Source organism: Mya arenaria, chromosome 7 (genome assembly GCF_026914265.1).
Source record: "Mya arenaria isolate MELC-2E11 chromosome 7, ASM2691426v1".
NCBI classification, from domain to species: domain Eukaryota; kingdom Metazoa; phylum Mollusca; class Bivalvia; order Myida; family Myidae; genus Mya; species Mya arenaria.
The window spans coordinates 39752280-39779578 of NC_069128.1; the positions used below are offsets into that span (position 1 = coordinate 39752280).

Sequence of the window (27299 nt, forward strand, 5' to 3'; positions counted from 1 at the left end):
TATCTGAGCATCTTTTATGTAGGGTTAAAGACATTGACCACTGTGTTTACGATGCAGCACACGTAGATGGAAGCATGCGTTTTGCCACTTATTCTCTTAAATGTTAAACTCGGTAGCCTTTTGAAAGACATCCGTGTCTGGTGTGACGAATGCTTTTACGGCGCCGGCGTCCCTTCGCTACTCGCTTTAGCCGCTATTACTGCATGTGGGATTAAGTAGTCCGTCGTCAATAGTCATAAAACAAAAGTGAGGAAAAGAGATGTGTAACAAACAGGGAAAATAACCTCAGGAGTAGAAGACCCGATTTTATGTATAAAGCTTTTTTGTTTTAGAACACAAATTAATAGAAAGTAGAAGGTAGCTTACATACAAATAAGTTACATCTCCTTGCCTCAATTGTTTATTGTTTTTATTATTTCTGATATCCGTAGGTTACTAGGACACATCATGGATGTAGGAATAGATTGTATCAGTAGCGTCGCTACAAGAAAACGCCACATGGCTGGGCAATTATGGAATATACGGCAAAACGCCATGGTTTTATGAAATTGAATGCCTGTATTTAAGGACATTTTTCCCCAACTCTACTCAGCAGCGATATCATACTTTCGATTAATAAAAACAAACTTTTTTTAATGAATCAAATAAGTTCCCATTGTTAAATGAACCCTGGTATATATGTCGATTTTACGACTCTGCATCTCGATATTTTGACTTAGTATCTCAACAGTTTGACTTAGTTAATTAATCGATTATATTGACACGTGTACATATGGAAATTGAGGAGTATACGTTCTTAAAGAAAATGTCAACAGTCTGTTTTGATAAAATATATTTAACAATATGACAAAGCTACAAATATGGACATGACATAAGTAGTATTCAATACAGTTTTGGGCGAATCAATCATTTGACGTTTCAGGTGCGTAACTTAGATTTGCATCGCAGAAATCCAAACCTCATAATATTCGACCTTAAAGAAAGTTTTGTTTATAACAGTTTTAATTTGTTTATTTTATTTTTACCATATTGTCTTCCAAAGTGAATTTGGACAATTGTTGAATGGAAGTGGAAATGTCGAAATTTCGAGTCTGATAGTCAATATTTCGATTTAGTAAGTTAACATTTGGAGATAATTAAGTCAAGCATTTAAGAGAATAATCGGAGATTTGGACATACTTTCGTCAATAGTGTATTTAATTGTCAAAACTGCGCTTTCGTAATGTTTGGTTTATTCATTTTTGTTTATTAACTAAGTGATCCGTTCTCACATTATTATAAAAGATATTTAATAGCACATTGACAAACTGAATACAAAAAGATTGCGTGAGACATTGAATTAAAGTTAACAAATCCATAAAGGATAAAGAGAAATAATTAATGTTACCCCATGTCACAGTAATCGGGTAAATTGACTATTGTATTGAATGTCTGTTCCTTTCAGAAGTCGCAAAAACCCTTATCGTTATTCGACAATATGGATATCATGTCATCTGAAACTCAATATCTCTCCGATGCATCACACCAAATATCCAATTAGACAATGACACTCCAATTTAATTGAAATGACGATTGCGTAGGTTCTCTTCACATGTTTTTTTTCAAAAGAATTGCTCGGTTTTAAAATGTAGACCTAACATAATTACATGGAATTTCACCAAATTTAAACGACATTGGTCTAAAGCGAGATGGTGTAATTATATTGTAAATAGTTTGTTTACTATTAACTAAGCAAAATTTATTTATGCCTATATTGTTATATCATGTTCAACGATATAAAGTTGCCCTTGACTGTATCAAAGAAAGGCCTCCTTACCAAGTGTATAAATTATGCCTTTCTGACCATCGTTAGTCCTGAACCGGTAGCATAGCTTCAACAAAACTCAACTTAATCAAAACTAGTATAATCAAAGACCAAAAGGCCCTGAAAAGTATAACATTATGACTAAAGCTTTGTATTTAAAATGACCAGAACAAAAACTAAACACATACTTATAGAGTGGAGAACAGTCACAGAACCTTTCCATGTGATCGTGTGTTTTTTTTCCATTTAAGCAGATGTTGCAAGATCAGTGAATATTTAATAACATTGAAATTTTAATATACACAACGTGCGATTCGTTTGTGTATCTCAATTCAAGATACTAGTATAATCTTACAACCTCGTTTTAAACACATCAACGTTATTTTAATTACCGATTAAAGGGAGAACAATACGATATATCACACGGCATTGTCCATGGCACACATAATACGTCCCCAAGAGTAGTCTTTCCTTCTGAGCCTACATTTTCTAATCAATGGAATTTGAGTTACTGTCATCAAGTACATAAAATACTGAAACTCATAACTTAACCTTTCACTCATTAATTTAAGGTGATAAAATTAATCAATGTTTTTTTTTTGCAAAAGTCATATATTTGCTGATATTTCGAGTGAAAAAGAGCATTTAAAAAGGAGACTGGCATTTATTGCTATATCAAATAAAACTTTTCTTGACTTTAAATCTAGACGTCTCAGGGTCGAACTCCATTCCCAATTATTTTATTACTAACCGTATAACGGAATGCCGAAACACGGTTCCTTATGCCAATAATAAACATTGGCGTACGCGCAATCACCAGGGTAGCTCCAACTATGTTTACTTTGGATGTACTTTGTGTGTGTTTCAGCAGAATCTTCCTTCAAGAATCTATTTACATTATCTCTGTGAGTACGCACTGGAACCTTATAAGACTTAAACTGGGACAGACGCCCATGGATTCTATAAAGCCAGTAGAGACCTAGGTCAAAACGTATACACACCCAAATTCTTAGATAATGAACCTTCACATATTCACACTTTCTATAATCTGTTAAGGTCCTTTCCTTTGTTACCTTACTTTGATAATTTGTTTTGGCTCAGGACAAGGGTAGTCAGTTGTTGATTTCGGCATAAGACCTATTTTGGTAAATAAGTTTGATACATTTGACATTATTGTAAGCTTTGTTTTATTTCAAACCAAACATTGGATACATTTTGTCTTTTGTTTCATAATATTCGTGTTCAATACATATCTTTTCCTGGTTAAATCTACTATAGTACCTGGTTGCAATAGAACCACTCCACTAGTGATGGAAACATCATTATTTTTTAGAAAATTTAACAAATTGTCTATTAATACGATACACTGACTGTTATAAAAAATTTAAAAAGATTTGTAACATTCTAGAACTATAATGAAATATGAATTAAAAATATTTGCGTTAAAACCGCTGCAAAAAGGTAGATAAAGGTTTGTATTATGTTGCCACTGGCTTTAAGGAATCCCCGTGCGTCGGTTATATAATGTAATAAATCTTGAAGCGACTTTTCCTGTGTTCAAGTTTTCCTGTTAATATTTCAAAATTAAGATGTTTAGAAGAGCTTAGTTGTCTTTATTTTAGACACAGGTTTCGGTTTAAGAGAACAGATTTTCTTATAAATTGCATACCAAATAGCGTACAAGGGCCTTGTCAATGCCATGTTTTTTTACAAAACAACAATATTAACGCTAATATTTCATTTGATGTACATATATATATACTGCCAATAACATCAATTGGTCCATATGTTTTGCACACGCACTCTCACACACATACACACACGCGCGCCCAGTGAAATCGGCGGCAACAAACGAGTACTATGTTGGTTAGGGGCTTTAAGTTGAGATGGAGAAGCCATTATTCCTCCCTCGTCGCTCACAATACACGTCGATCTCTAAAAATTCCTACGTGACAATATGTCTTTTGTTAGCGATCCCGTTAGCAGCTGCTGTGACAATAGGGTGTAATATTCTTAATTGGCATGTAATTTACTCTCCTAATTATGAATAACCTCATTGTCCTATCACATTGTCGACGGACAATGAAGATCTTATCCACTGTCTATGCGAACCTTGTTTCGACAATATTCGACCCCCTGGGCCATGACTATACATAGATGAAAAAAAAGCTATTATTTCGTCTGGGACCTCCACAAGAGCTTTATAAGACAATAATTACACATCCCGGGTGAAAGTATTTTGTCTTGTAGACCAAACGTATGAAGAATATACCCGAAGCCCAGCTTTAACTAAGCATATGAAGAAACTAATGTTGCATTACATGGGTACAGCATTTAGTTTCACACTTCACAGATGCACAAAATTGTTTTTATGTTAATGCATTATAATGCTTAACTCATTTAAAATGTAACCGTCATTTTGGCGTTTTTTAACTTGGTAAAAGGGTAACATATTTTCTCAAATTTCTCTTATCATACTTTTGCTAGATGACACCAAATCAATAGGTTCATCTAAACATAAACAATGGGACGTTTAGGTGCGACTCTTAAAACTGCACTCTCACAGATAGACCGTTAAGACGACTTTTTTAATTTTTGTCTTGGAATGAGCCAAGTTTTGCATTGTGGGTTGGGTTATCCACGAATTCAAGATCCCACGAAATATAAACCCTTTATTCACTTTTTCAATTGCCTTGTTACGAACAGTATATTCTTTACAGAGGTCGCAGTATACAGTGTTAAAACCGGTCTCACTGTATAACTTACGATCATTATTCTGTTAATATATTATAACTGCCTTTAACAAATAATAACGAACCAAATCAATTAAATGTGTTTTATGCAGCAAATGACAGTTATAAGCACGTGTTTAAACGTGTGCTGTTAATGAAAATCTCCAAGTTTACAAGATGTGCGTGATGACATTCGGAGCTCCTCGGCCATTTTTTTCAAAAACAACCTCGGATGTATGCCGGTACATCTGTTGAAGTAGTCCGTATTTTTTTTAATAAAAGCATTAATTAAATGTAGTGTTTAAGAGTTGTATTCATTGCTCTCAGTTTAAATTGATTGCCATTGAAGTGTATTATTGCAAACATAATTACGATTCCCAAGAGTTAAGTCATAAATTTTAACTACTAAATAAGATTACTACGCGATCTATTTGCAGCGGACTTAAACGTACCACTTTTTAAGTATGTAAACCGTCCATATACATCCGAGGTTGTTTTTGAAAAAATGGCCGAGGAGTTCCGAATGGCGTGATGAGTGTCCATACTCGATTTTTTTTATTTAATAAAATAATTAATCGATTACTAGTATATTGAAGGTTACTAAGCACCGAACGTGACAATATAAGCACCTTTTCGGTGTTTTCACAGTTTGCAAAATTCTTAATTGGCATTCAATGGCTTCCCCAATCTGTATTTATGATCAGGGTACATCTTCTTTTATTACCTTTATTCCCAGTTAAATCGATAAGTGACATGGGTATATGCACTAATTGGCATGTCGTACCACATTAACGAGTGTCATAAACCGAGTGACGTAGAAGACAGAAATCACGGGCCAGCGCGTGGATATTATGCAGACGATCTAGGACGATCGCATCTTCGATTTTTTTTTTCAAAAATGAAAATCCACGAATTCAAGTACCCACGAAATTGTTTTTTTTCGGCAAACCACGAAATTTCATGCCCACGAACATTAATGATTTTACAGTAATACTTGCATTTGACAAAATCTGTATTAAAATAGTAATACAGGCGAAGCCATGTCGACGTTATAATGGGTGTTTCTTGTGAGCGCAGCAAAAAGCTCGCAATCTTCACCGCGAAACCGCAAATAATTGGCCTAACATTTGATTTCAAAGAAGACTATTTCTTTTAACAGTCTTAAATGGTGTATTAAGCGTATTCTATTCTATGTTTATTATTTCTACCATATTGTCTAAATTGTTAGCTCAGACATCTTTCAGGGTGGGGAGTTTATAAGTCGAAATTTCGAGTGAACATGTCGAACGTTCGAGTTAGACAGTTTTTATTTCGAGTAAGTTTGAAGGTAATTCGAGTTAGTAAGTGGAATGTTTGAGTTAACTGAGTCAAACATTTGAGAGTCTTAATCGAGATTGCTTTCAACTGTCACTTATGCGCTTACGTATTGCTTGGTTTGTTTATTTGCGTTTTAAAACAATCAAATGTGCATTCAACATAAACTTATGATATCTGTGCTAACATTGTTACTAAAGTTATTTATATCATGACATTGACAAACTGAATACAAACACAATTGCGTGAGGCATGCAATTAAGATTAGTTGAAAAAATATTCAAAAGAATCAATTAACCAATTACACAGATTAATGGGTAAGTTGGTTAAAGTTTTTAAGGTTTGTTCCTTTCAAAAGAAGAAATAAACTATTCATTCTTTTCTAAATTTCAATACTATTATCTGTTTCTGATTGATCACTCGAAACATCTGCTTAGACAAAGGCATTCCAGTTCTATTGGAATAGCTTTTGTTATTTTACGAAAACAATAGCGATTGTTCACTTAAAAACTGTAGGTCAAACATCGAATAATTTATTCACAAACTTGAAAATATGTCGCTCTAAAACGAGACGGTATTCAGCACATTAAATACTTTGATCAAAGCATGAACTAGTTGAATTGTTTTGCACAAGGCATTGACGAGACACCCCATACCATGTGTATTAATAAAGCCTATCCGACCAAGATTAGTCCTGCATACGTAGCATAGTTTCTATATAACTCAGTATATTTTAAACTAGTCTTAAGCCCCTGTCACACCTAGCCGCGTTGCCACTGCGATAGCAGGGCGTTGTTAAATTTCACAGAGCACCGTGAGATCGCCGGAAATATTTGTTTTATGTATATTTATGCAAAACATACAGAAACTAGCTCAGTAGCAAAACGTTTAAACATAAACCCGGTTTAATGGCACTGGGTAAACGCCAAAGACAAAGAACATAAAAACAAAAACAAAAAAACAAGAAACGATGTCACATCGTTTTCGAGGCGACCTTAGCGTTTCTACGGAGCTCAATGGCGTTCTTCCGCGTTCACATGGAGTTCTAGTAAGCAATTGTCTGCGATCTCCTGGCGCTCTCACGGCGCTTCCACTGCGTGCATCGAGTTGTCACGGCGCGCTCACTGCATTTGCACTGCGCTATCACAGTTCCCACACTGCGTTGATGGCATGTTTGTGTGCTCTACCTATCCAACTAATAACTCCATCAGTTCTCCATTGTTGGTTTTTGCTCTCGAACAGTTAAGGCCATGCTCGCCAAAAGAGGAGGAACGGTTAAGAAGGCATGGAAAGGTAAATGCCCACCGCAACCAGAATCCACCACCATCACCTCATCCACAAGGCGATGAGTCACCACAGAGGCAGACTTCCCGGGCGAGCACTTCATCAAACTATTTATCCCACAGCCCTACCCTGAATGCACTTGTTTTTGTTCCTCTCGATGATGGGCTGGCATTATTCACGTTCACACAAAGACATTGTATTGTGAGGCACTCTAAAATCGAATTTCATGCTGGCATATCTGTCCCCAGAGGCAAGATTGCGCATCGTCATATCTAGTTTAATCCAGGTTCCAGCGCTTTTTGATACCTTGTTTTTTTGATGATTCGAAGACGCGCCTGTATAGCAGCTGGTCTAACATGGTGGATGACACTCGGAGGTAATTGAAATAACTTGCAGGTTACTCATATCGCAGCTCTGGTATGATGTGATGGTAGTGACTATGTTGCACATGTCCACCTTCGTCTATTTATGGTCGAACCCAAAGTCGGGCCCTCCTCAGTCGACGTCGCAGAATAATGTTCACAGGGGCCGCATCATCTTGGGTCTGCTGCACCTGCACATAGGCAAGCAATAGCCCGGTTTGCTTTTGCACATGTCATGGTGAACTCAATTTTTATTTGCATATATCATGTTTATACTATTTATAGGGTTGTGTCTTTGTCATGCAAACGCCGATTGACGCGGTAGAAGCGCATTGGGAGCCGTCGCTGATAATAACTCCTTGTAAGCGCCGTAGACACGCCGTATAAGCGCAGTAGAGTCGCAGTGTCATCTTAGAGGACGCCTTACGATCGCTGTTCAAGCGTCACCGATAACCAATGCGTTCGCATTGCGACCTCTGCGTGCGCCTCTGGCGATCCTGTTGCGTTGTAAGAGACCTAACAATGCTGAAACGGTGACCTCACGGCGATTCCACTGCGCTCTTATCAGAACGCCGGGCGACGGCGTTTGTTTGGGCATGCTTAAAGTGCGCGCCGTCGCTCAGCGTTCCATGCGATCCACCGTGGTGTGCGTTGCCGCGGCGATGCTTGCGATTCCACTGCGCGCAGGTCGGCTATCTGGATTTTTATTCACCTCCGTGGGAACGCCGCCCTAGTGTTATATGAGTTTTATTCAAAATCAGAGGGTGCTGAAAATTACAATATCATGATAAAAGCCCTGTGCGAAGTGTATTAGAGATTTTAATGACTTAAAGGGAAAATGGGAAAAACATACTCATAGATTGGAAGAAAGATATGATCGTGTTTTTTTCCATTTAAGCAGATGTTGCAAGATTATTGAATTTCTAAATAATTACATTGAAATGCTGTTTCTGTACAACATGCAATTCGTTTGTGTATCTGTATAAATATGATATAATATTTGCGGTTTTAACGGATCTAGCAACCTCGTTCTAAACACAGCTATGTTAGCCTACTGATTCAAGGAAGAGCAATACGATATATCAGACGGAATTATCCACGACACACATATTACGTCCACAAGAGTTCTCTTTCCTTCTGAAGCATACATTTTGGAATGAATGGCATCTTAGTGGATAAAGTGGCAATACTGAAACTGCTAACCAAACCTTTCTGCTCAGTACATTTACGATAATGAATAATCGATGTTGTTGTATTGGCAAAAGGCATATATTTGAAGATAAGTTAAATGAATTGGAACTGAAACTTGTATAAGATATATCACATGAAAAAATCATAACTTAAATTTAGAGTTCTCAGTTTCGCAACCTCCTTCTGGCTTCTATAATACTAACCGTTATAATGAACGCAAAACAGGGTTCTGTATGACAATGATAAATAATGGCGCACGCGCAAAGACCAGGGTAGCTCCAACTATGTTTTCTTTGAATGTAGTCTGTGTTTTGGCAGAATCTCCCTTCCAAAATGTTTTTGTATTATGTATGTGAGTGATATGTGGTACTTGCAATGGGACCGACGCACGTGGATTATATAAAGCCAATGACTTAGTCAAACGTATTTAAATCAAATTGTTAAACATACCAATGTTCTATACTTAATTTAGATCTTATAAATCATTTCATATAATATCATACTTTGAACACATGTTTGGCTTATGAAATTTGTTTTTCAGGTGCTGACGTCATCATTAGACCTCTGTTAACAATACGTTCGAGACATTTGACATCATTGTAAGCTTTTTTTAAAATGCATCATTGGATACATGTTGTTGTTTTTGCATAATATTCCCGTTCAATAGTATATTTTCCAGTCTAAATGCGCTAATTGCTTGATTCAACAAGGATTACTTCACTACTGAGGGAGTTATATAACACTTTAAGATAGTTGTACAACTTGTCCATTACGATGATACACTCACAGGTATTATGAAATAACTGGATTTTTAACATTCTAAGCTTATAATCGAAAATGAATTGAAATCATAATTGCGTTGATGGTTGAAGAATTATGCTTCGTCAGCGCCTGTTTTTCAAAGAAAGGTAAAAGTTTTGCCTTAATTTTGGTGTCGTCCACTTGCAAAACATTAACATCAGCTATATCATAAAAACCGTTCAAATTATTGATTGTTCAATCCGTACCGGAAAAAAATGCCGAAACGCGTGTAACGATGTTTACCGACTTTATGGCGCATAGTAACTTAACATCACTGTTGACGTCAAAAAGATCCTCTGATTATTGTCTTTTTAAGGATTATGTATTTTCATTTTTATTAAAGTGACATTGTGTCATTTATGTCCATAAACCGTATAATGAAAGATATAAGAATTGGCGTGTTGTTCCACGTGACTCATCTGGCATGAGTAGGGGGCGGGGCAGATTTGATCTTCCAGCATTGCTTTATTCACCGAAAATGCCCTGAACGGTGTAAAAGAACAATGTTTCTAGCACTGCTCTAGTGACTGGACAGGATCTTTTCTATATTAAGAAATGTAATTCTTCTATACTCTTTTCTGATTGATGTGACCCCAAATTATACTTCGAAAGACCTTTAGGCACCCACGCGTTTACAACTATACTGTATGTGTTCTGCCAGGCCCTAGCTACGCGCCTGTCTGAAGTTATATGAATCCCGTACGCATGATAAGCGTACGATGAAGAACGAAATGCGTGAAATGGTTACAATTGAATGTCAGAATCGACAGGCGCTCTCGTTAAGGTTAAAGAAAGCTTCTGTCAATAACATTGCAAATTAAAAAGGGTTACAAAACATAGGTTCGACTGAAATAATTTAATATGTGCCACTAATATGATTAACACCTGTGAAAATTAGAATATAATACAATGTATGAATACAAATAAAGCAGCTCTATCCTTTAAATGGAGACTATGATATTAAATAAGGTCAAATTCACCAGACATACAACTTCAACTTTACAGTAAATAAAATGATTTATTATATGTTTAGTATATTTTGTCACTGTCGATGGTCGAGAGTAGTTCAATTGACCGATCATAGGAAGTGATATACATAGGTAAACGTGGAGCATTCCTAAACAAACCTGAGCGTATATGTGTAACAAGACGCGACATCAACCGTGTTAAATTCGAAACAGCACTGTTTGTTATGTAAATTACAGTCGAACACCGTGGACTCGAACTCCCAGGGACCGGCGAAAATACATTGAGCCTCAGAAAATTCCAGCCAAGCGAGAATGCCTACCTACAGTATATAGAAATTGGTCCTTTATATCAATTTCGAGTCAGACCTGCTAATTTCAATTTAAACAAAAACAAAATAAACTAACACCCAAACGCTCAGCCAATGTCCATAACATGGCAAAACAGACGAAATAGACGTCATATGTTTGTCATTTCCATTGTTGGTCTTGCATGAATCAACAGACGAAAAAGTGGTCATATGTGTCACATTTCCATTGTTGGTCTTGCATGAATCAAGTCGGCCCCAAAAGTCAAGCATAATCGTCTTAAAATCGTCATCGCTCTCAGGTAGTGATAATGTCCAAACTAGGAAGTCCTTTAAGGAACCGGAGAAACACGGATGAGTCGAATACTTTTCTGAGACGTTAACGCACTCCTGCAGGCATCTTCCAAACATACAGTTGTCAAATATTTCTTTTAAAGCAGGGTGTCTAAAATATAAGTTGCAATTGAAACTACATAAACAAGCAGATTAGCCAAAGATTAAACTTCAGTTTTGAGTGAAGTCCTACAAACAATTGTAGTATGACGTTAAATCGTACTACATTGGCTAACCCTTTGAATTGAAATAAAACCGCCACAATAGTGTTTCATTCCAAAATGACACCATACTTTAAGGTATATTGCGTTCTTATTTGATAAAAATATCATGTTTGTCTAACTTAACATATCTCAACAATAAAGCAATCACGAGCATTTATCATCTGTTTTTCACTGATAAAGAACGTGATAAAAATAACTTGAAGCTAATACACTTTAAAAAAGTATTTTAAAAAGCATTTATCTATTGATATGCAATATCTTGAGTCAATTATTGTTTTATTTCATTTGATATATAACCAAGAAGTATTCACTTACGATTTGTTCAGATGTCCAACGATGTCCAGATGTTCACATTGTGCAACGATGTCCCTAATTTCACATTGATCGAGGTCGCCTATTGTCGTACATCCTATTTGGTTTATGCAAAAGAAAACAAAATGTTGTATCTGTATTATCATGGCCTCTCGCCAATACATGTCTACCAAGGTTATCATTCCTACCTTTGTCTAACTGTGGTCAGAACTCTATAGCGTTAATGTTTATACATATAAAGGTCAATCACTAATGGCTGAAGTTGCCCAAAACTGTGTTTAATTCCCTTGTTTGCAACAAATTAGTTAAGAAGGTACAACATACCGCAAGTCTACATCACAGATGCTCTTGATTAACAAATCTCTTTAGTGGCTAAAGTCAGTAAGATTTTTAAAAGAGCATCATGTGTGGTTGAAAGCATCACACTATGTTATTAAACTATCATGTAAATGAAGCACGCAATTTGAGGTGATTTTGGAAGTATAAAGGCTAATATGGAGCTTGATCATCATGACCATCATTCTAAAAATTGGTTGTAATCCGCGAGTCTACGGACAAAGATGGTGGCAATCTGATTCTAGGTCAGCTTTTACGAATCAGTGTGCTACGTATTTTGGTAATATTTTATTTCTAAAGATAGATCCTGATGAATTGAAATTCGAATATATTTCGGATCTTGACGAACAATAGTAACATTGTCGTACATTTGTATATAGTTATTTTCAAGGGAATTTACTCCCAGTGAGTGTTTCTGAAGGATACTACACAAAAGTTTCATTTGCCAGAGAAAGAAGCCTTACCTTTTTCGATTGAACCTTCTTTCGGATAGTACAAAATGTGCCCAAAACAAACCTCAGTCGAGTTAACATCTATACCATACAATAACGTTTTGTTTTCGCTACTCGAGTCGTATGTACAATTCACTCCTAACGACTCCCCTTGGCCAAGGGTTTTAGGTGTGTCCAACCTGAAAACAACAAGTATTTTCAACGTAGTCTCTTTTTTTATTATTTCATTGATCATTTAAGAAGCCCTCTCATAATCAAACTTATCTCTATGGATGAGGTTGAAGTCCAAGATGTTATCAAAAAAAGGATATTAAAAGTTGTATTATTAAACGCATACTTTAATACAATTATATCTTTAAGATCTTCTTTCCTCATTATGCATATGAGGGAGTAGCAAATACCAAGGCCACGTCGGGCAATCATTTGAGTCATAACATTTGGTTATGTGTTGAATATGCTCCAATGCGTCTTCTATTTACGTGTAAATGGGTGAAAAATGAATGTAAAACGTGAGTATGGTTATTAATGTGTTATCATGTCTGGTGGTTTATACGAGAAGATTTTTAATAAAATCGGGGAATGTATCAATTTGATATTTTTACATCAATCTCAGGAGTGAAAATATCAACTTTAAGAACTACGTTTAAAATTAATTGCAGTTCCTTCCCCTTGATCAAAACTAAACAAGTCACTTTTAAAGCAGAACATGTTGCCAAAAACTCATTTGAAATTTATTTCGTGATCACAGAAAAAAAAACTATATTTTCTATGACACTCGTGAAATTAAATACGATCGTACACTGAAATCAACAATTATATTCTATTTATGTATATTTATAAAGAAAACCCCAGGTAAGCATACATTAACTCCACCCCTTTTTTGAATTGGCTCAGTGTTAATAGGTTATTAAAATGAAGAAAATATATAGATAGTGACACCTATAACTCTTTAGAAATATGTTTAAATCCCATGACCTCAAAATATACAATACCCCAACGGGTTTTGGGACTCTTTTTCCTTTGACCTCTTTGCATGGCAAATCACTTCTTGCCGGGAGAAAGTGCATTGTGGATGTTAAATAATGGATTCACTTACAAATGTAGTTTAGGACTATCAAGATGGTATTCAGAATCTTCAAATAATACTTCCGACGTCCCATCGGTTTTGCCTTTATACATTTTGCCAGATACACCTACATAGCAAATTATACACATTTAGTAAATCAACAATCACCCATAGGCTGAAACAATGCAGTATTTAAGAATTTTTCTTCTGAATACATCAATGTATCAAAGGTCAGAAACTGAAATGAACTCTTGTAATTACATGGTGGACTTTTCAATTAAATATAAAACATACACAAGTCGAACATACCATGATAAAACATTTCACTTTGTCCACCTATGATAGTAATAGTTTCATTTGAATACTCCCGCATGCAGTCCCCTCCACATACTGCACTGACTTCAAACCGTTTCCTTTTTGGCGGTATAAATAGCAGATAATTCAGACCCACCCTAAAGATTCCAAGATCATTTGGCCGCAGATTATCGGTGAAGTGCAACGTCAAACCCGATGCATCTACTTCCCCACTTGCAAGCTTTTCATTGTAGTAATATGTCTACAAGAACAATTATGTCCATAGAATCAACCTGCTTCATATATAGACTAGTTTGAGATGTATGTTTAAAACGTTTTATTTAATAATTTAATTTAAATTTCCTTTCCAACCTTCGAAAATGTGACATTGACCGAGAACGAAGTTAACACAAGTGTACAATGTTTATGCCGTATACTTTTCATGGAAAATAACATAATTGTGTTTTTGCCATTAAACCGGGTTTATGTTTAAACTTTTTGCTTTTTTAGCCGAACAGGCTTAAGTAGCTTATATCAATTAGCCAAAATACATACTTAAATTGAATTTTGATAAATAAAAAATGGTTTATTTTGATTATCATAACAATAAATCCTTGAAAAGTAAAATTCCTGAAGAAGTAAATATTATTGAGTAAAAGTGGGCTAAGCTTAATCCTGTTATAAGGAATTAAAGCCGTTTCGAGAAATTGGGGCAAGGTGATTAGTTCCCACCTCTATTATTACATTTAAAAACACAAAAGGTAAACATTTTGGCTAAAATAAGTACCAACCTCAAGTATTATATTTGGAATACTTAACGGTAAGTATGGCTTAAAATGAGAACCCACCTCTAGCATAACATGTTTGAATGCAGTTTTGCCAAAACGCCAGGCGGCTTGATCGTTGTTAAAGCAAACTCCAAGGTCTCCTACAGTCCACACAAGCAGGACAGACTCGCAATAATATCTACCAATAAGAGTATTACATTTGAATGGGGCCTCTGTAAGTTGTGGATCGGCACAATCTTCGTCCTCGAATGTGCAGTTTGGTGTAAAAGGAGTATCGGACCGATCTAAAATTAGAAACGAACATCCCTTCATGGATACATCAATAATATCCAATAAAATTATTTTCGAGATCGAACACACCAGCTGATTTGTTTGCCCAAAACCTTCAGAATGACCTGGAAACAACAATAAAAACCTTATGGACAGATCTTTCTATGTATATCGGGTTTACCATTGTATCAGATTAGCAAACCCTAGACCTGGTCACCAGGTTTATTGTTTCATTTATGTAAATTACAAGGACAATATCATTTGGCAGAGCACTTTTCAGATACATTTGAGCATGTGCAAAAACAATCAACATAATGAATACATGACTTTATTGTAACTGAATAGACGAGGGATAAAATCATGAATAATTTACCTACTTTTCTTCGGATAAAAGAAACGTATAACAATTAAATTAAACCCGATAAAAATAAGGTATGGATTTTCTTCCTTTAACTGGTAATATCGTTTTTATAAATGTTCAACTAATCTAAAATTAACTCTAACAGTATGAAGTAATATCTTAAAGTTCGACGGCGTATGGCTAAGAAATAATGGAGCGAGTGGCCGATATAGAAATATAAAAAAACACATTTTATTCCATTTACACAAATTAGGAGGGAACGGAGGCGAAACCATATTTTCCTATATAATTAATATTAAGAATGATAATCTTTAACAAGTATATCTGAATATACATTCTTAATGTTAGTTTAGAGAAATACTCAACGAAGTATTTATTTTAAACACGTTTTAGTCTTCTGGAAGCAAGCAGAGGCAAGCAATAACATTAACTATTAGGTAAACTACTCGTTCTATACCTTAACAGTTTGATATTCCCAAAATTTCACAAAACATGTATTCTGATGCAAAACGTGTATTCGGATGCATTATTCAATAGTAGTTGTGGTCTGTAAGGCGGGTATTGTATATAGCAAATTGCAAATAGCAAAAACCTTGTACTCGTTTAGTATCCTATACACATTGTCCAAACCTCTTTTACTCATTACTCAAAATTCATATATCGGGTTTACCAAAATGTGATTTTTCTTCTATGTTTAATGAACGTTACTGGGATCAGTCAAGTAGCCAAAAAATAACGTAGATTCTGTTAAGAAGTAATGGAAAATGATGAAAAAATGTACTAAACCAATCTGGCCTGCAAAATATGATATTATTCCTCATGTTAACCTGCCCATAACAAACTTTTAAAAACGATTTCAACAGATAGCAAGTTAACAATATCACAGACTCAAAGTTGAGAATCACGTATGTCATATGGTCATAACCTTGAGATTGACACTTTGGGTTAAATATACAAGGTGCCAAAAACTTTTTGATTTGTGAAATCGGCATCACACAGACAGTTTCCTTTTCGGAACCCATTGTTAATAGAAGCAATTATCAAAGACGCATCAATGCATTTATTATTTTATGAAATATATCCTACTTTTAGAACTACTTCAAAAAAGTAGGATATATTTTATAAAATAATAAATGCATTGATGCGTCTTTGATAATTGCTAATCAACTATTCAAAGAAAAGGTTGTTAAAATATATGGTTATAAAACATTAAAACAAATCAGTCTTACGTCCAAGCCTGCAGCCAAGCAATGTCATGTGATGTACGTGATTGATGTTGCTGATGTGAGGGGTGGCAGCAATGAGGTGGTAGTCCTTGTCTGTAGGAAGCGCAAATGCCTGGCACTTGTATGTTTTGGGTTGCGTTGGTACTTCCATCTGTGTGTACCTAATTTCAAGTTTCCTTGTTCCTGTACATATAAAACGTTATGCTTTTCAATAGTTATGACAATCTTGTTATTTTGATATTTGATATCGAATATAATGATCTATTTTGAAACACGTAGACGGAGGCAGCGATCGGTTTGTGGAAATGTTTCACTTTTTCAAGTATTCGTTCCTACAAGAATCGTTAAACTCAAGTATGTGTTTTATGTAAACATCAATTGGTTTAAGCTGCTATAGTATGAAGGCAAATGCAATCAAATAAAATGGTAATCAAGGCCACGATCTGGCTGAGTGTAATGTTGTAAGACGCCTAAGTTATATTTTTGACGAACTCCACTGTTTCAGTATTACCCGTGGCAGCATCACATTGAAACCCGTCACATTTCAAATCAAAACCCGGCTCTTTGCAGGCGTGACCAGAGGAGTCAGTGCAGACACCTGAAATATGCAAGAAACCATAGTTGCACTTAGTCATTTTAATGCATTGTTTCTAGCAGTATTTAACAATGTCCATATTAGTATGACCTGATGGCGATAAGTATAAACGTAAGCAGAATCAGGCGAACAAATATGTGGAATAGAACGCTATATTTTCTGCTTTCCTGCCAGTAATCTCAATGACTGCGTGTGATTGGGTGAGCGACATTTTGATTTCTCAGAGTGGTATTAATTTTTTTTTATTTTTCCAATAAAGTGGCCAAATGTCATTTGACAAAGGTGAGTGAAAACATATTACCTAATCTACATTCATATGACAAAGAACGCCTGATAAAGATTAGTAAATAAAATTTGAAATGGTATTTTGATTCGGAATCTAATTTTACCATTATACAAAGAATTTTACCAGTCTCGTGTCTTGATATATTTTTATTAGTTTTAAACAGGCTTAAACTCTTAGTCAATCCTCTTCTAGTTGTCATTGACCTTGTCATGGCGGGTACCCCATTATTTACTAAAGTCAAAAATTATTTATTAAATCTGTGTTGTCTGGTGACGTTTAGTCACTAACTTGTTATTTGCTTGGACGTGATTCGTTTGCCTTCGAATGGTATTTCGCTTAAGTATTAGTTTACTGCGCCTATATATGCTATTTTTATTGGTGTAGTGGTAAATATAACCCCTATGTACAATAAAGCATAGCTCTAAAAGTACCAACTATCTGTTAAATTGGTCAGTCATAAAATAGTTGAATCTGTTACGCAGAGCAGTCGAAGGAATATCAGACGTAATCGGTCCTTTTAACTGTATTGCAGTTGTACACAAAGGATCGGAAATTGCAAACCATTTGGTAGTTAAACTAAATTTCAAAATGACTTCCTTGTATAGTTTTTTTCTTTTTATCAAATTGATGTTGATGTGTCTTTTTTAGAAACATGTTAATAACAGATGTACTGTTCAAAAGTATACCATGTTGCAATAATTCAAATTCATAATGTTGCGTTCATTTTCATTCAAAATAAAACGTGTACCATCAATTTCTGTATTGTAACGAAATTAAGCGAAATTACCTTTAATTATTCAGTGGCTTACTACATCCAAAAATGTTTGCAACACATTATAGTCTCATGAATGTACCAAAATAAATACATACCAGGATGTGTGATCCCTTGTGATTGTATGGGAACACCACCAGGGACCCATTTACAGTTCGGGTCTCCAAGCTCCGCACCATTAGTAGAACCATCTTCATCGGAGTCCATCCTACACAAGTCATTTGTCCATTGCTGAAGAACGTAAAATCTTCAATCGATATTATTCATTTTAGCTTTGAGTCCAATTTGACACCTAAGTAAGTTTAACTTACGAACAGGACTGATGTTCTCTTGTACTTTCTTTTAATGTTTTTGCATACATATTAAAATGGCCTAGACACCAGAGGGTCCAAAATCGCTTAAAGCAATATTTCCACAATCCTAGAATTGTCAAAACGAGATACTATGAGGCCGATAATACATCCCTTCACGTGATTTAAAGAATATGTGTCGTTGTCTTTGCTGAGTTAACCCGTTTACAAATAGCGCATAATGTTTTCCTATTTTTATTGGGTATATTTTGTATTTGAAAGTCACATAATAAATATAGACACATTTACTGACGTTTTTTTAAAAAAATAACTGGAACTAACGTCGTAGACAACCGCGGTAAGTTCCGATTAGGAAAAATACGCAATAGCTGCGAAACATACATCTGTTCTAAGCGATGTGATACATCAGTAAGTAAAATTAAAAGCGTATTACAAAACGATGACAATAATGTAAGTTTATGGACAATGTTATTTTGTCTTGCAATTGTATTATCTGGTAAGTTAAATTTGTAGTAGTAGTGTACCTTTTATCCGCCCTTTTTGATGTTAAGGTTAAGATTTACCAAAAAAAAACGCCAATTTAACATACAGTCCAATTAAGATCATGTATAATGCTTGAAATGTGATAAGGAAACTCATTAATTATAACATAATTTATTTCATTAAAAACAAAAGGGAGGTTTTCAGCTTTTCCAAGCAAGGGAAATAACTGCTGTAACATGACGCAGAATACGGAGAGAGATAACACTGATTGTTCAATAAATATATATATTAAAGATATAACGCAAGATGGAGTTAATTGTATTGCCCCTTACTCTTTCTGTAGGCAGCAGGTATTCATATCTTTCGCGTTGTTTGTGAAAGATGGTCAAACACTATGTGTTTGTTAAATAATGTTTATTTTTCTTCATTTGCCTTCCTAAGACCTTGACTTCATTGAAAGTCAGAGGCGGGACAAAAAGAAAATATCAAACATTAACTGTTAAATAATTATTTATTTTCCAATATATATCAGCTGTTTGAATTACGATTCCCAATAATGCCGATTTTTGGCGCCGACCTGTTGCTGTCTCCATATTCACGATTGTTATCCATAAATCAGAGTATTGAATGTGCTATGAGACTTAGGGAATAATATAGTGGTTGTTGAAACTGATTTGATGACGCAAAGCTTTGAAGAGGGTGATTGTGAGATGCACATTACATTACAAAGATAAACAGTTCTTCCAAAATAATCATGTTCAGTTTTAATGTTATTATGCCCCCCTTCAAAGAAGAGGAAGTATATTGCTTTGCACATGTCGGTCAGTGGGTCGGTAGGTCGGTCGGTTCGTCCGTAGACCAAAGCTTGTCCGAGTGATAACTCGACAATTCCTGGACCTATGGTTGTAAAACTTGACATGAAGGTTGGGTCTGACCAGTTAATGTCCCCTATTGATTTAAGGGGTTAACTGGAAAAGGTTGTCACAGTTTGTGTGAGTGATTACCCAACAATGACAGGAGATATGGTCATCAAACTTCACATGAAGGCTAGGATTGACCAGCAGATGACCCCTATTGTTTTAAGGGGTCATCGAGTCAAAGGTCAAGGTCACAGTGACATTGAATGCTAAAAGGTTGTCCGAGTTATAACTCGACAGTGCCTGCACCCATGGCCCTCAATCTTGACATGGAGGCTGGGCTTCACCAGTAGATGACCCCTCATTAGTTTAGGTGTTATCAGGTCAAAGGTCAAAGTCACAGTTATCTTAAATGCAAATAGGCTGGCCAAATGATAATAAGACAATGTCTGCACCCATGGCCCTCAAACTTGACTTTAGGTTGGGCTTGACCAGTATATGACCCCTAATGATTTTAGGGTCATCAGGTTAAAAGTCAAGGTCACAGTGACCTTGATCACAAAAAACTTGTCTGTGTGATAACTCGACAATGCCTGCACCCATGGCCCTTACACTTAAGTTTGGGGTGGCCTGTTGATTACCCGTATGGACTTTGAGGTCTTAGAGTCAAAGGTCAAGATCACAACTCATATTGGTCATTAAAATTTAAGTCATATTATTTACCTATTTCCAGCTGCTAAGAGGATACAAGTTCATCTGCAAATATCGGTCATCATCAAAACATGAATGAAAACTGTGCGCACTTTCCTCACATATTAAATGATCATAATCTTAAAACTGCCTCATCGGTATCCAATGTCAATGACAAATCAGCTGTCATTTCAGTCCATGCATATTTTATTCAATTGTCCAAATATTCCTGACAACATGGCGCTCAAGAGGGCCATACTGTTTGACAAACATCTCTTGTTCCAATCGATGTAAACCTCATCTCGCAATCACCACTTCAATTCTTCGCATTATCAAAATCAGCCTCGATACCTACTTTAACAATCCCCCAGTCTCTCAGCACTTTCAGTGTTTTGATATGGTATTGGATTATTTAGCTGTTTCGTTCTATGTTTTCAAGGGTACTTCTAGTACCGTTCAGATATGAGACGAAAAGAATGCAGCATTTTCAAACATCGTACAATTGCACATACTAAAGGAAGACAAGCTTGTCATATCGATAATAATCTTTCCAAATTAATAACATCAATATCTTGAAAGTTGAACTAACTTTTAGTACAATTATTTGGAAAATAATCAAGCAGTAATGTCTTTATATGTGTTAACTGTCAAAACAAGGGTAAGAACAGACAGTTTAAAGAATAACGCGTTTTTGTTTTCATTTTTGACTGTGCTGATTTTTACTAAGTGTGAAACATGGTCATGGTATTTAAATATTTAGCGAGATGTAGGGTTCTTCCATGTTTCTTGTTTGTGATTTTTTTTGTTTTTATGTTCTATGTCTTTGGCGTTTACCCAGTGCCATTAAACCGGGTTTATGTTTAAACTTTTTGATACAGAGCTTGTTTCTGTAATTTTTCGCATAAATATTGGGGAAAATAAACCGCTAACTGCATATTACTGGAACACGATTCTACTGGTAGTTTAAAATAGTCTGTATGGCCATTACCTCACGCTAGCCCCAACATGCATAAGTAATTACAAAATCAAAAATATAAACACCATCCGAGCCAGCATCAATTTCAAAACAAGAAAGAATAAAGCAAAACACATATACTTTTAAAATATAATATAATTTCAAGAACTGCGAGACATCAGTATCGGTGGGGTTGCAATTTATATTGACAGTAAGAGCTAAAGTACGAAAACTACCAACCATTCCTTGTCGTTGGAAATCGAGTCCAAATTGGTTTCTCTCTCCGTTGCCATATCTCTGCTTATGGCCAACGCCAAACCAGATCTCGGAGATATTGCAAGGGTTTGCAACCAGGTGGCCGTTCGGTATCTTGTCCCGAAAGTAAGGGTAAGCGGTGCTGATTTGGAGCAAGCAGAACGTTGTAAGTATTCCTCCAGTAATGCGCATCCTAATCGAAAACAAATACATGGGTAAATAATTGAATGATCTATTTGCGTTAACGAAAATGTAGCAAATCAAATATAAAATTGTTAAAAATACTGTCAGTACAGTTAATTCATTACAATGTCATTTGAAACACAGTTAAAGCAATACATACCTGATTATTACAAATAATTCACGTCTGTTTGGCAAAATCTTTCGAAAGTTAAATTGTGACAAATTATCCGTTCGCGCTATTCAAATTCGCATCGTACACAATACAATAACACCTAAAATTTGCTTTGCAAACTAAAACTTCCTCTTTTTACGCTTGATGTATGTTCGTATGCAACACGATACCCTTTCATTGGTTATACAATGGTGAACAATTGACAGGCACACAGATTCATCAAGCGTGAGTATTTACTATAATGAAAACGACATGGACTTTACTTTCTGCATATTTGAAACGTTTACCAAAATGGCCCATAAGTGTTCGAAATAGCGAAAATTTATCGCGTTATAATGAACCTTTCTTAATCAATTATGTCTTCCTTTTGTTTGTTGGACTTTGATAGTAAACACGAATTCATGCCTTATTACGAATCCACTCGACTTAGCTGCTCCTTTTGTCATGAGATGTTGCAGTTTCTAATCAGTTTAAAAACATATCTGTTTAATATTTTTGCTGATCAAATGAGCATCATTCATAAATTTAGCCTCAGAATTATCGGAAATCCATTCGTCGTGTAATGTTTGTACAAACACCGAATTTTCTTATCGGTCTACTTATATCGGTTAAGAATTTTAAGATCACATACAATTATTTAAGGAAAAGTATTGTTTATTGTGTTTAACCATGTCAGCAGTAAGCTTCCGCATAAAGAATTGCCTCAGCCAATCATATTTGAGTATTATCTCACGTGGCACTCAACAGCCAATCGTGATACCTTGTAGCCATTACTGATAAATATCTTTGCCGGGGCTAAAGCCTCGGCGTTGTCACAACATAATGGAAACATTTGTAAACGTCTAGGTTATTAACTTAATTCATATAAAGCTGTTTGCTATACTTCACGTTTTGGATTAAACATTTGGGGGCGGCGACCCTGTGTTATTGCGAAGTTTCGTGTGGAAAAGTCAACAAAAACAATCATCGACTGTTAACGGGATCATGTGACTCAAGATGGCGGCGTCCAGTGACGAAAGTCAGTTACCTCTTTTTCAAGTCTTCGAAAATCCGTTATTATTGTACTTGGTATCCAATATGGTCAGATATGGGCCACCTTTAGTGCAATATTCGGATTATTCCTCGATCTACGTTTTAGCAATAGTTAAAATGATCATGGTATAAGATTTTAGCCCTTATATCCTCGTACTGGTCATTGAAATACGTTGCTTGGCATATTAATGGTTTGGTGGAAACTTAATGTTTGTGATTGGACTTCCACATGCGCTTGTCTCCAGTCATTATACAAAACCGATACAGGATGCGTTGCAGCTTTATGCATTCAACTAATTCGTTTCGGGCGAGTGCCACCATTATGTCAAATTCGTTTCGCTAGCATCTCCATGCTGCTATTGTCGCCGCACTCTGTACATCGGATCAAACTTGAAGACAATATATTGTCTCTTCTATATTCCAAACACGTTCTGTGCATTTTCAAAAGTTTGTGTGGCTAAGTTTTTTCAAGTCTTCGGAAATTCTTAATCATTGTGATTTGGTATCGAATATGGTCTAATATGGGCCACCATTAGTGCAATATTCGGATTATTCCTCGATCTACGATCGTTATAGCAATAGTTAATATGATCATGGTATAAGATTTCAGCCCTGAAATTCCACATGGCTTAATTAACACGCCACATTTTATGTACCATGGTTTGGTTTACACATCGTGTGTTCTATTTATGGGATGGCTTAGTTTTCCCGATTACTTACCATGGTTAAGTTATCACACCATGTGTTTTTAATGGCTTAGCTAAGTCTATACGCCATGTCCTATTACTTACCATGGTTTAGTTATCACATCATGTGTTCACTTTATGGGATGCCTTAGTTCGCCCCATTACTTACCATTGTTTGGTTATCCATGTGTTTTATTTATGGCTTGGCTTGGTTTCCCCTCCATGTCCCATCACCTACCATGGTTAAGTTATCACACCATATGTTCTATTTATGGCTTGGCTTAGTTTACGCGCCATGTCCGATCACATACCATGGTTAAGATATCACACCATGTTTTCTATTTATGATTTGGCTTGATTTTCCCTCCATTACCAATCACTTACCATAGTTAAGTAATCACACCATGTGTTCTATTTATGGCTTGGCTTACTTTACACGCCATGCCCCATCACTTACCATGGTTTAGTTATTTCACCATGTGTACCTTTTACAACTTGGCTTAATTTACACGCGATGTCCAAACACTCATCACATACCATGGTGTCGTTATCACGCCATGTGTATTACATGTACAATACGTCGGGATTTGCTTAATTAACACGCCTTATTCCATCATGTATAACGGATCCCACCATGTGTACTATCATAGTAGGGCTTGGCTTAGTGTACACGCCTTGTTCCATCATTTACCATGGTTTCGTTATAACACTGTTTGTATTACAATATGTAGAGCTTGGCTTTGTTTCACCACTTGTTTCATTGTTCCCCGATGGTTAAGTTAACACACTATGTGTACTTTGCTAAGTGTACACGCCTTGTCTCAACATTACCATGGTTTAGTAACACTATGTGTACTACACTATTTACGGCTTGGCTTTGATAACACATCTTGTTGTATCATTACCCATGAGTAAATAAACTCACCATTTATACTTCTTTATTTGATGCTTGGCTTAATTTTACACGGCTTAACTCATCATATGCCATAGTTTAATCAGCAAAACATGTGAACTACATTTTTTACTGCATTGCTATATTTAAACCCCTTTTTCATCATTAAAAATAATTTGCTTTCTTCTATACTACTATATTTACAGCTTTGCTTTGGTAACACATATTGTCGTGGTATTTACCATGTCGTAGTTAAAATCGCCATGAATACAACGTCTCCAATGCTTGCTGCAATAATGGCTTAGTTTACAGGCGATGACCGATCATTTGCCATAGTTAAGTTAACGCATGATGTACACTACATATTTACGGCATGGTTAAGGGTACAGGCCCTGTTCAATCATTAACCATGATTTAGAATTACACACCATATGTACTTCATTCATTACGAAGTTTAAAGCATTTTCGCATAATTTGTCTTTGGTTTTATGAGCACTACATGTTTTCTACACATACTCACGGCTTAACATTATTTATACGACTTTACCCCAACACAGCTTCTTCGTAAGGTTGTAGGCGGACCTTGCACGAGAAGTTCGAGTATTCCCACTAGTCGAAACATTGTATTTTGAAAGGCCATGATTATAATCTAATGTTTATCTTTCGGAAAAATATTTCTATTTATAAATCTGTATTTATTTATTTATTTATTTATTTATTTATTTATTTATTTATTTATTTATTTATTTATTTATTTATTTATTTATTTATTTATTTATTTATTTATTTATTTATTTATTTATTTATTTATTTATGCGTTTATTTATGCATTTATTTGCCCACTAATATATGCAATACACTTTTGGTCGTGTAAGTCAGATACAGTCTGTTAGTTAAATGCCATGCTTTTAAACTTTTAACTACTCAAAGTCGATTTACCTTTTAGGTGATACATTATTTCCGCCTTTGGCTATGATTTCAGACTTTATCTTTAATCATTTCCATGAAATATTAGGGCATTCTCTTACTGTTAACAATGACTGGGCTCGGACATAGTATATGTACCTCAATATATTATAATTGAATTTGGATACCCTATTTCGTGTTTTCCACTTTTCACCATTTAACTTTCCCATTCCTTTCAGATGAAACCTGTTAGAGATCATAGACCGGCAACGCCTAAATACTCGTCCTTTTTTTCGGAGTCTTCCTGCCACCAAAAGGCGAAACGGATTACTGTCTGAAGATTTGCCTACCCACAATAAACACCAGCTGTTATCCATGTAGCTACCACCTGTAGTGCAGGTCACGTTCTGTTGCTATCGCCAGTCTTCACACAGGGACCTGTACACACTGCCACCATTACTTGGCAACAGGGTATAATTCGAGTTGGCGACCAGCATTCTCCAGCTCCATCAAATTTCCCTCCTAAAGTCAATTATCTACAACACTATCCCGGTGCTACGCTGACCTCTTCCTGTTCAACAGCGCATTCCATTTGCTGCAAACTCTCAATGTCACCTGCTATCGAGTGTACCATCACGCATCATTTGCAGATCGATATTGCTGAAGAGTCTGATGATTCCGACATTTATGATTTCGAACAAGCCATTTACAATTGAACAGCCAATCCGACAGTAAATGGAATTGAATACACTGAGCCAGTTATTACATATATCATCAACCAACTCAAGAGGTCAATCTGCACACATATTTGAAGAAATAAATACATACGCTTACACTTCTCTACTCTTATACCACCCTCTTTCACTTTATCTAACTCCGATCCTCAATTCTCATTATAACTTGACCAACACTCAAACATTTCACTCCAACCCTGCTACCGCGCACGGAAAATCATAAGCATAGATTTATGGACTTCAGCAGTTATTAAATTCAAAGCAGTGTATATAACCCAATTTCTCGATGAAACAGTACTGCTTATGAAGTAGGCCGAACTCTTTTGGTACATTGCAGTTTGTTGTCTTGTTTTCCCCACTACGATACCCATTTCAACAGGTTGCACGAGTCCATCCACCCCCTTGGATTGATTGCATACTGAGTTTTGCTCATTGAGTGCACATGTGTCCAACAACAACCTACTCAGTATTCTTTCAAAGCATCCATCCTTTCATAACTTTAGCCCCATTCGCGCATCCATTAGTTTCATGAAAGGACCGGCTGGAATTTCAACATAACAAAACCTCTTTGTCGGAATGCCAAATGCACACACCCACACATCTGTGGTTCCTGTAGGATGTCAACTGCAGATTATCTATTCAAGTTCAGCGATATTCAAATCAGAAATCTTCGTATCGGAAACTTTATAGCCCCTACCCACGTCAAATCCGGTAAGGGGCGCGGCGCAACTTTTCTGCTCCAATTTATCGATTTACTGAAAGGGTATACAGACATACGACAACACCTGTATGCACTACTACTAGGGGCGGATCCATGATTCGACGTTATAAGGGGTGTAACTTGGGTTGCGCTACTCAAAGCTCGCAATCTCAAAAAAATAATTGGCCTTACATTCGATGTCAAGGAAGACTCTTGCTTATAATAGTCTTAAGGGTGTATAAGTGTATTCTGTGTATAATAATTCTACCATAATGTCTAGAAAGTTAACTAGGACATCTTCATGGTGGGGAGTTTATAGGTCGAAATTCTGGGTAAAAAGTCGAACGTTCGAGTAGGTTAGTCTTTA

At 35.8% G+C, this 27299-nt stretch overlaps 1 protein-coding gene across 2 annotated transcripts; it reads right to left on the reverse strand.

Annotated features, from left to right (window-relative positions):
• Nucleotides 1-10493: 10493 nt before the first annotated feature.
• Nucleotides 10494-22108, reverse strand: LOC128240845 (uncharacterized). 2 transcript variants are annotated; one of them, XM_052957774.1, is made up of 11 exons: nucleotides 21971-22108; nucleotides 21613-21820; nucleotides 18175-18307; nucleotides 16935-17021; nucleotides 16427-16606; nucleotides 14627-14850; nucleotides 13794-14040; nucleotides 13515-13611; nucleotides 12431-12597; nucleotides 11634-11727; nucleotides 10494-11206 (listed from the first exon to the last, which is right to left on the reverse strand). In XM_052957774.1, exons 2-11 carry the CDS (start codon nucleotides 21817-21819, stop codon nucleotides 10837-10839), a joined length of 1806 nt encoding a protein of 601 aa, XP_052813734.1. In that variant the 5' UTR covers nucleotide 21820; nucleotides 21971-22108; the 3' UTR covers nucleotides 10494-10836. The 2 variants fall into 2 exon arrangements, 1 of the variants encoding a protein (XP_052813734.1); XR_008262324.1 differs by lacking the exon at nucleotides 10494-11206 and having other exon boundaries at nucleotides 13936-14040.
• Nucleotides 22109-27299: the final 5191 nt, after the last annotated feature.

Excerpts from the sequence above, each read along its gene's own strand:
- LOC128240845 (XM_052957774.1), bottom strand. The coding sequence starts at position 21,819 with ATGCGCATTACTGGAGGAATACTTACAACGTTCTGCTTGCTCCAAATC. Across the intron at positions 18,308-21,612 it reads ATTTCCAACGACAAGGAATG|CAATGGACAAATGACTTGTG; the intron begins GTTGGTAGTTTT and ends TACGTTCTTCAG. Across the intron at positions 12,598-13,514 it reads GATAGTCCTAAACTACATTT|GTTGGACACACCTAAAACCC; the intron begins GTAAGTGAATCC and ends TGTTGTTTTCAG.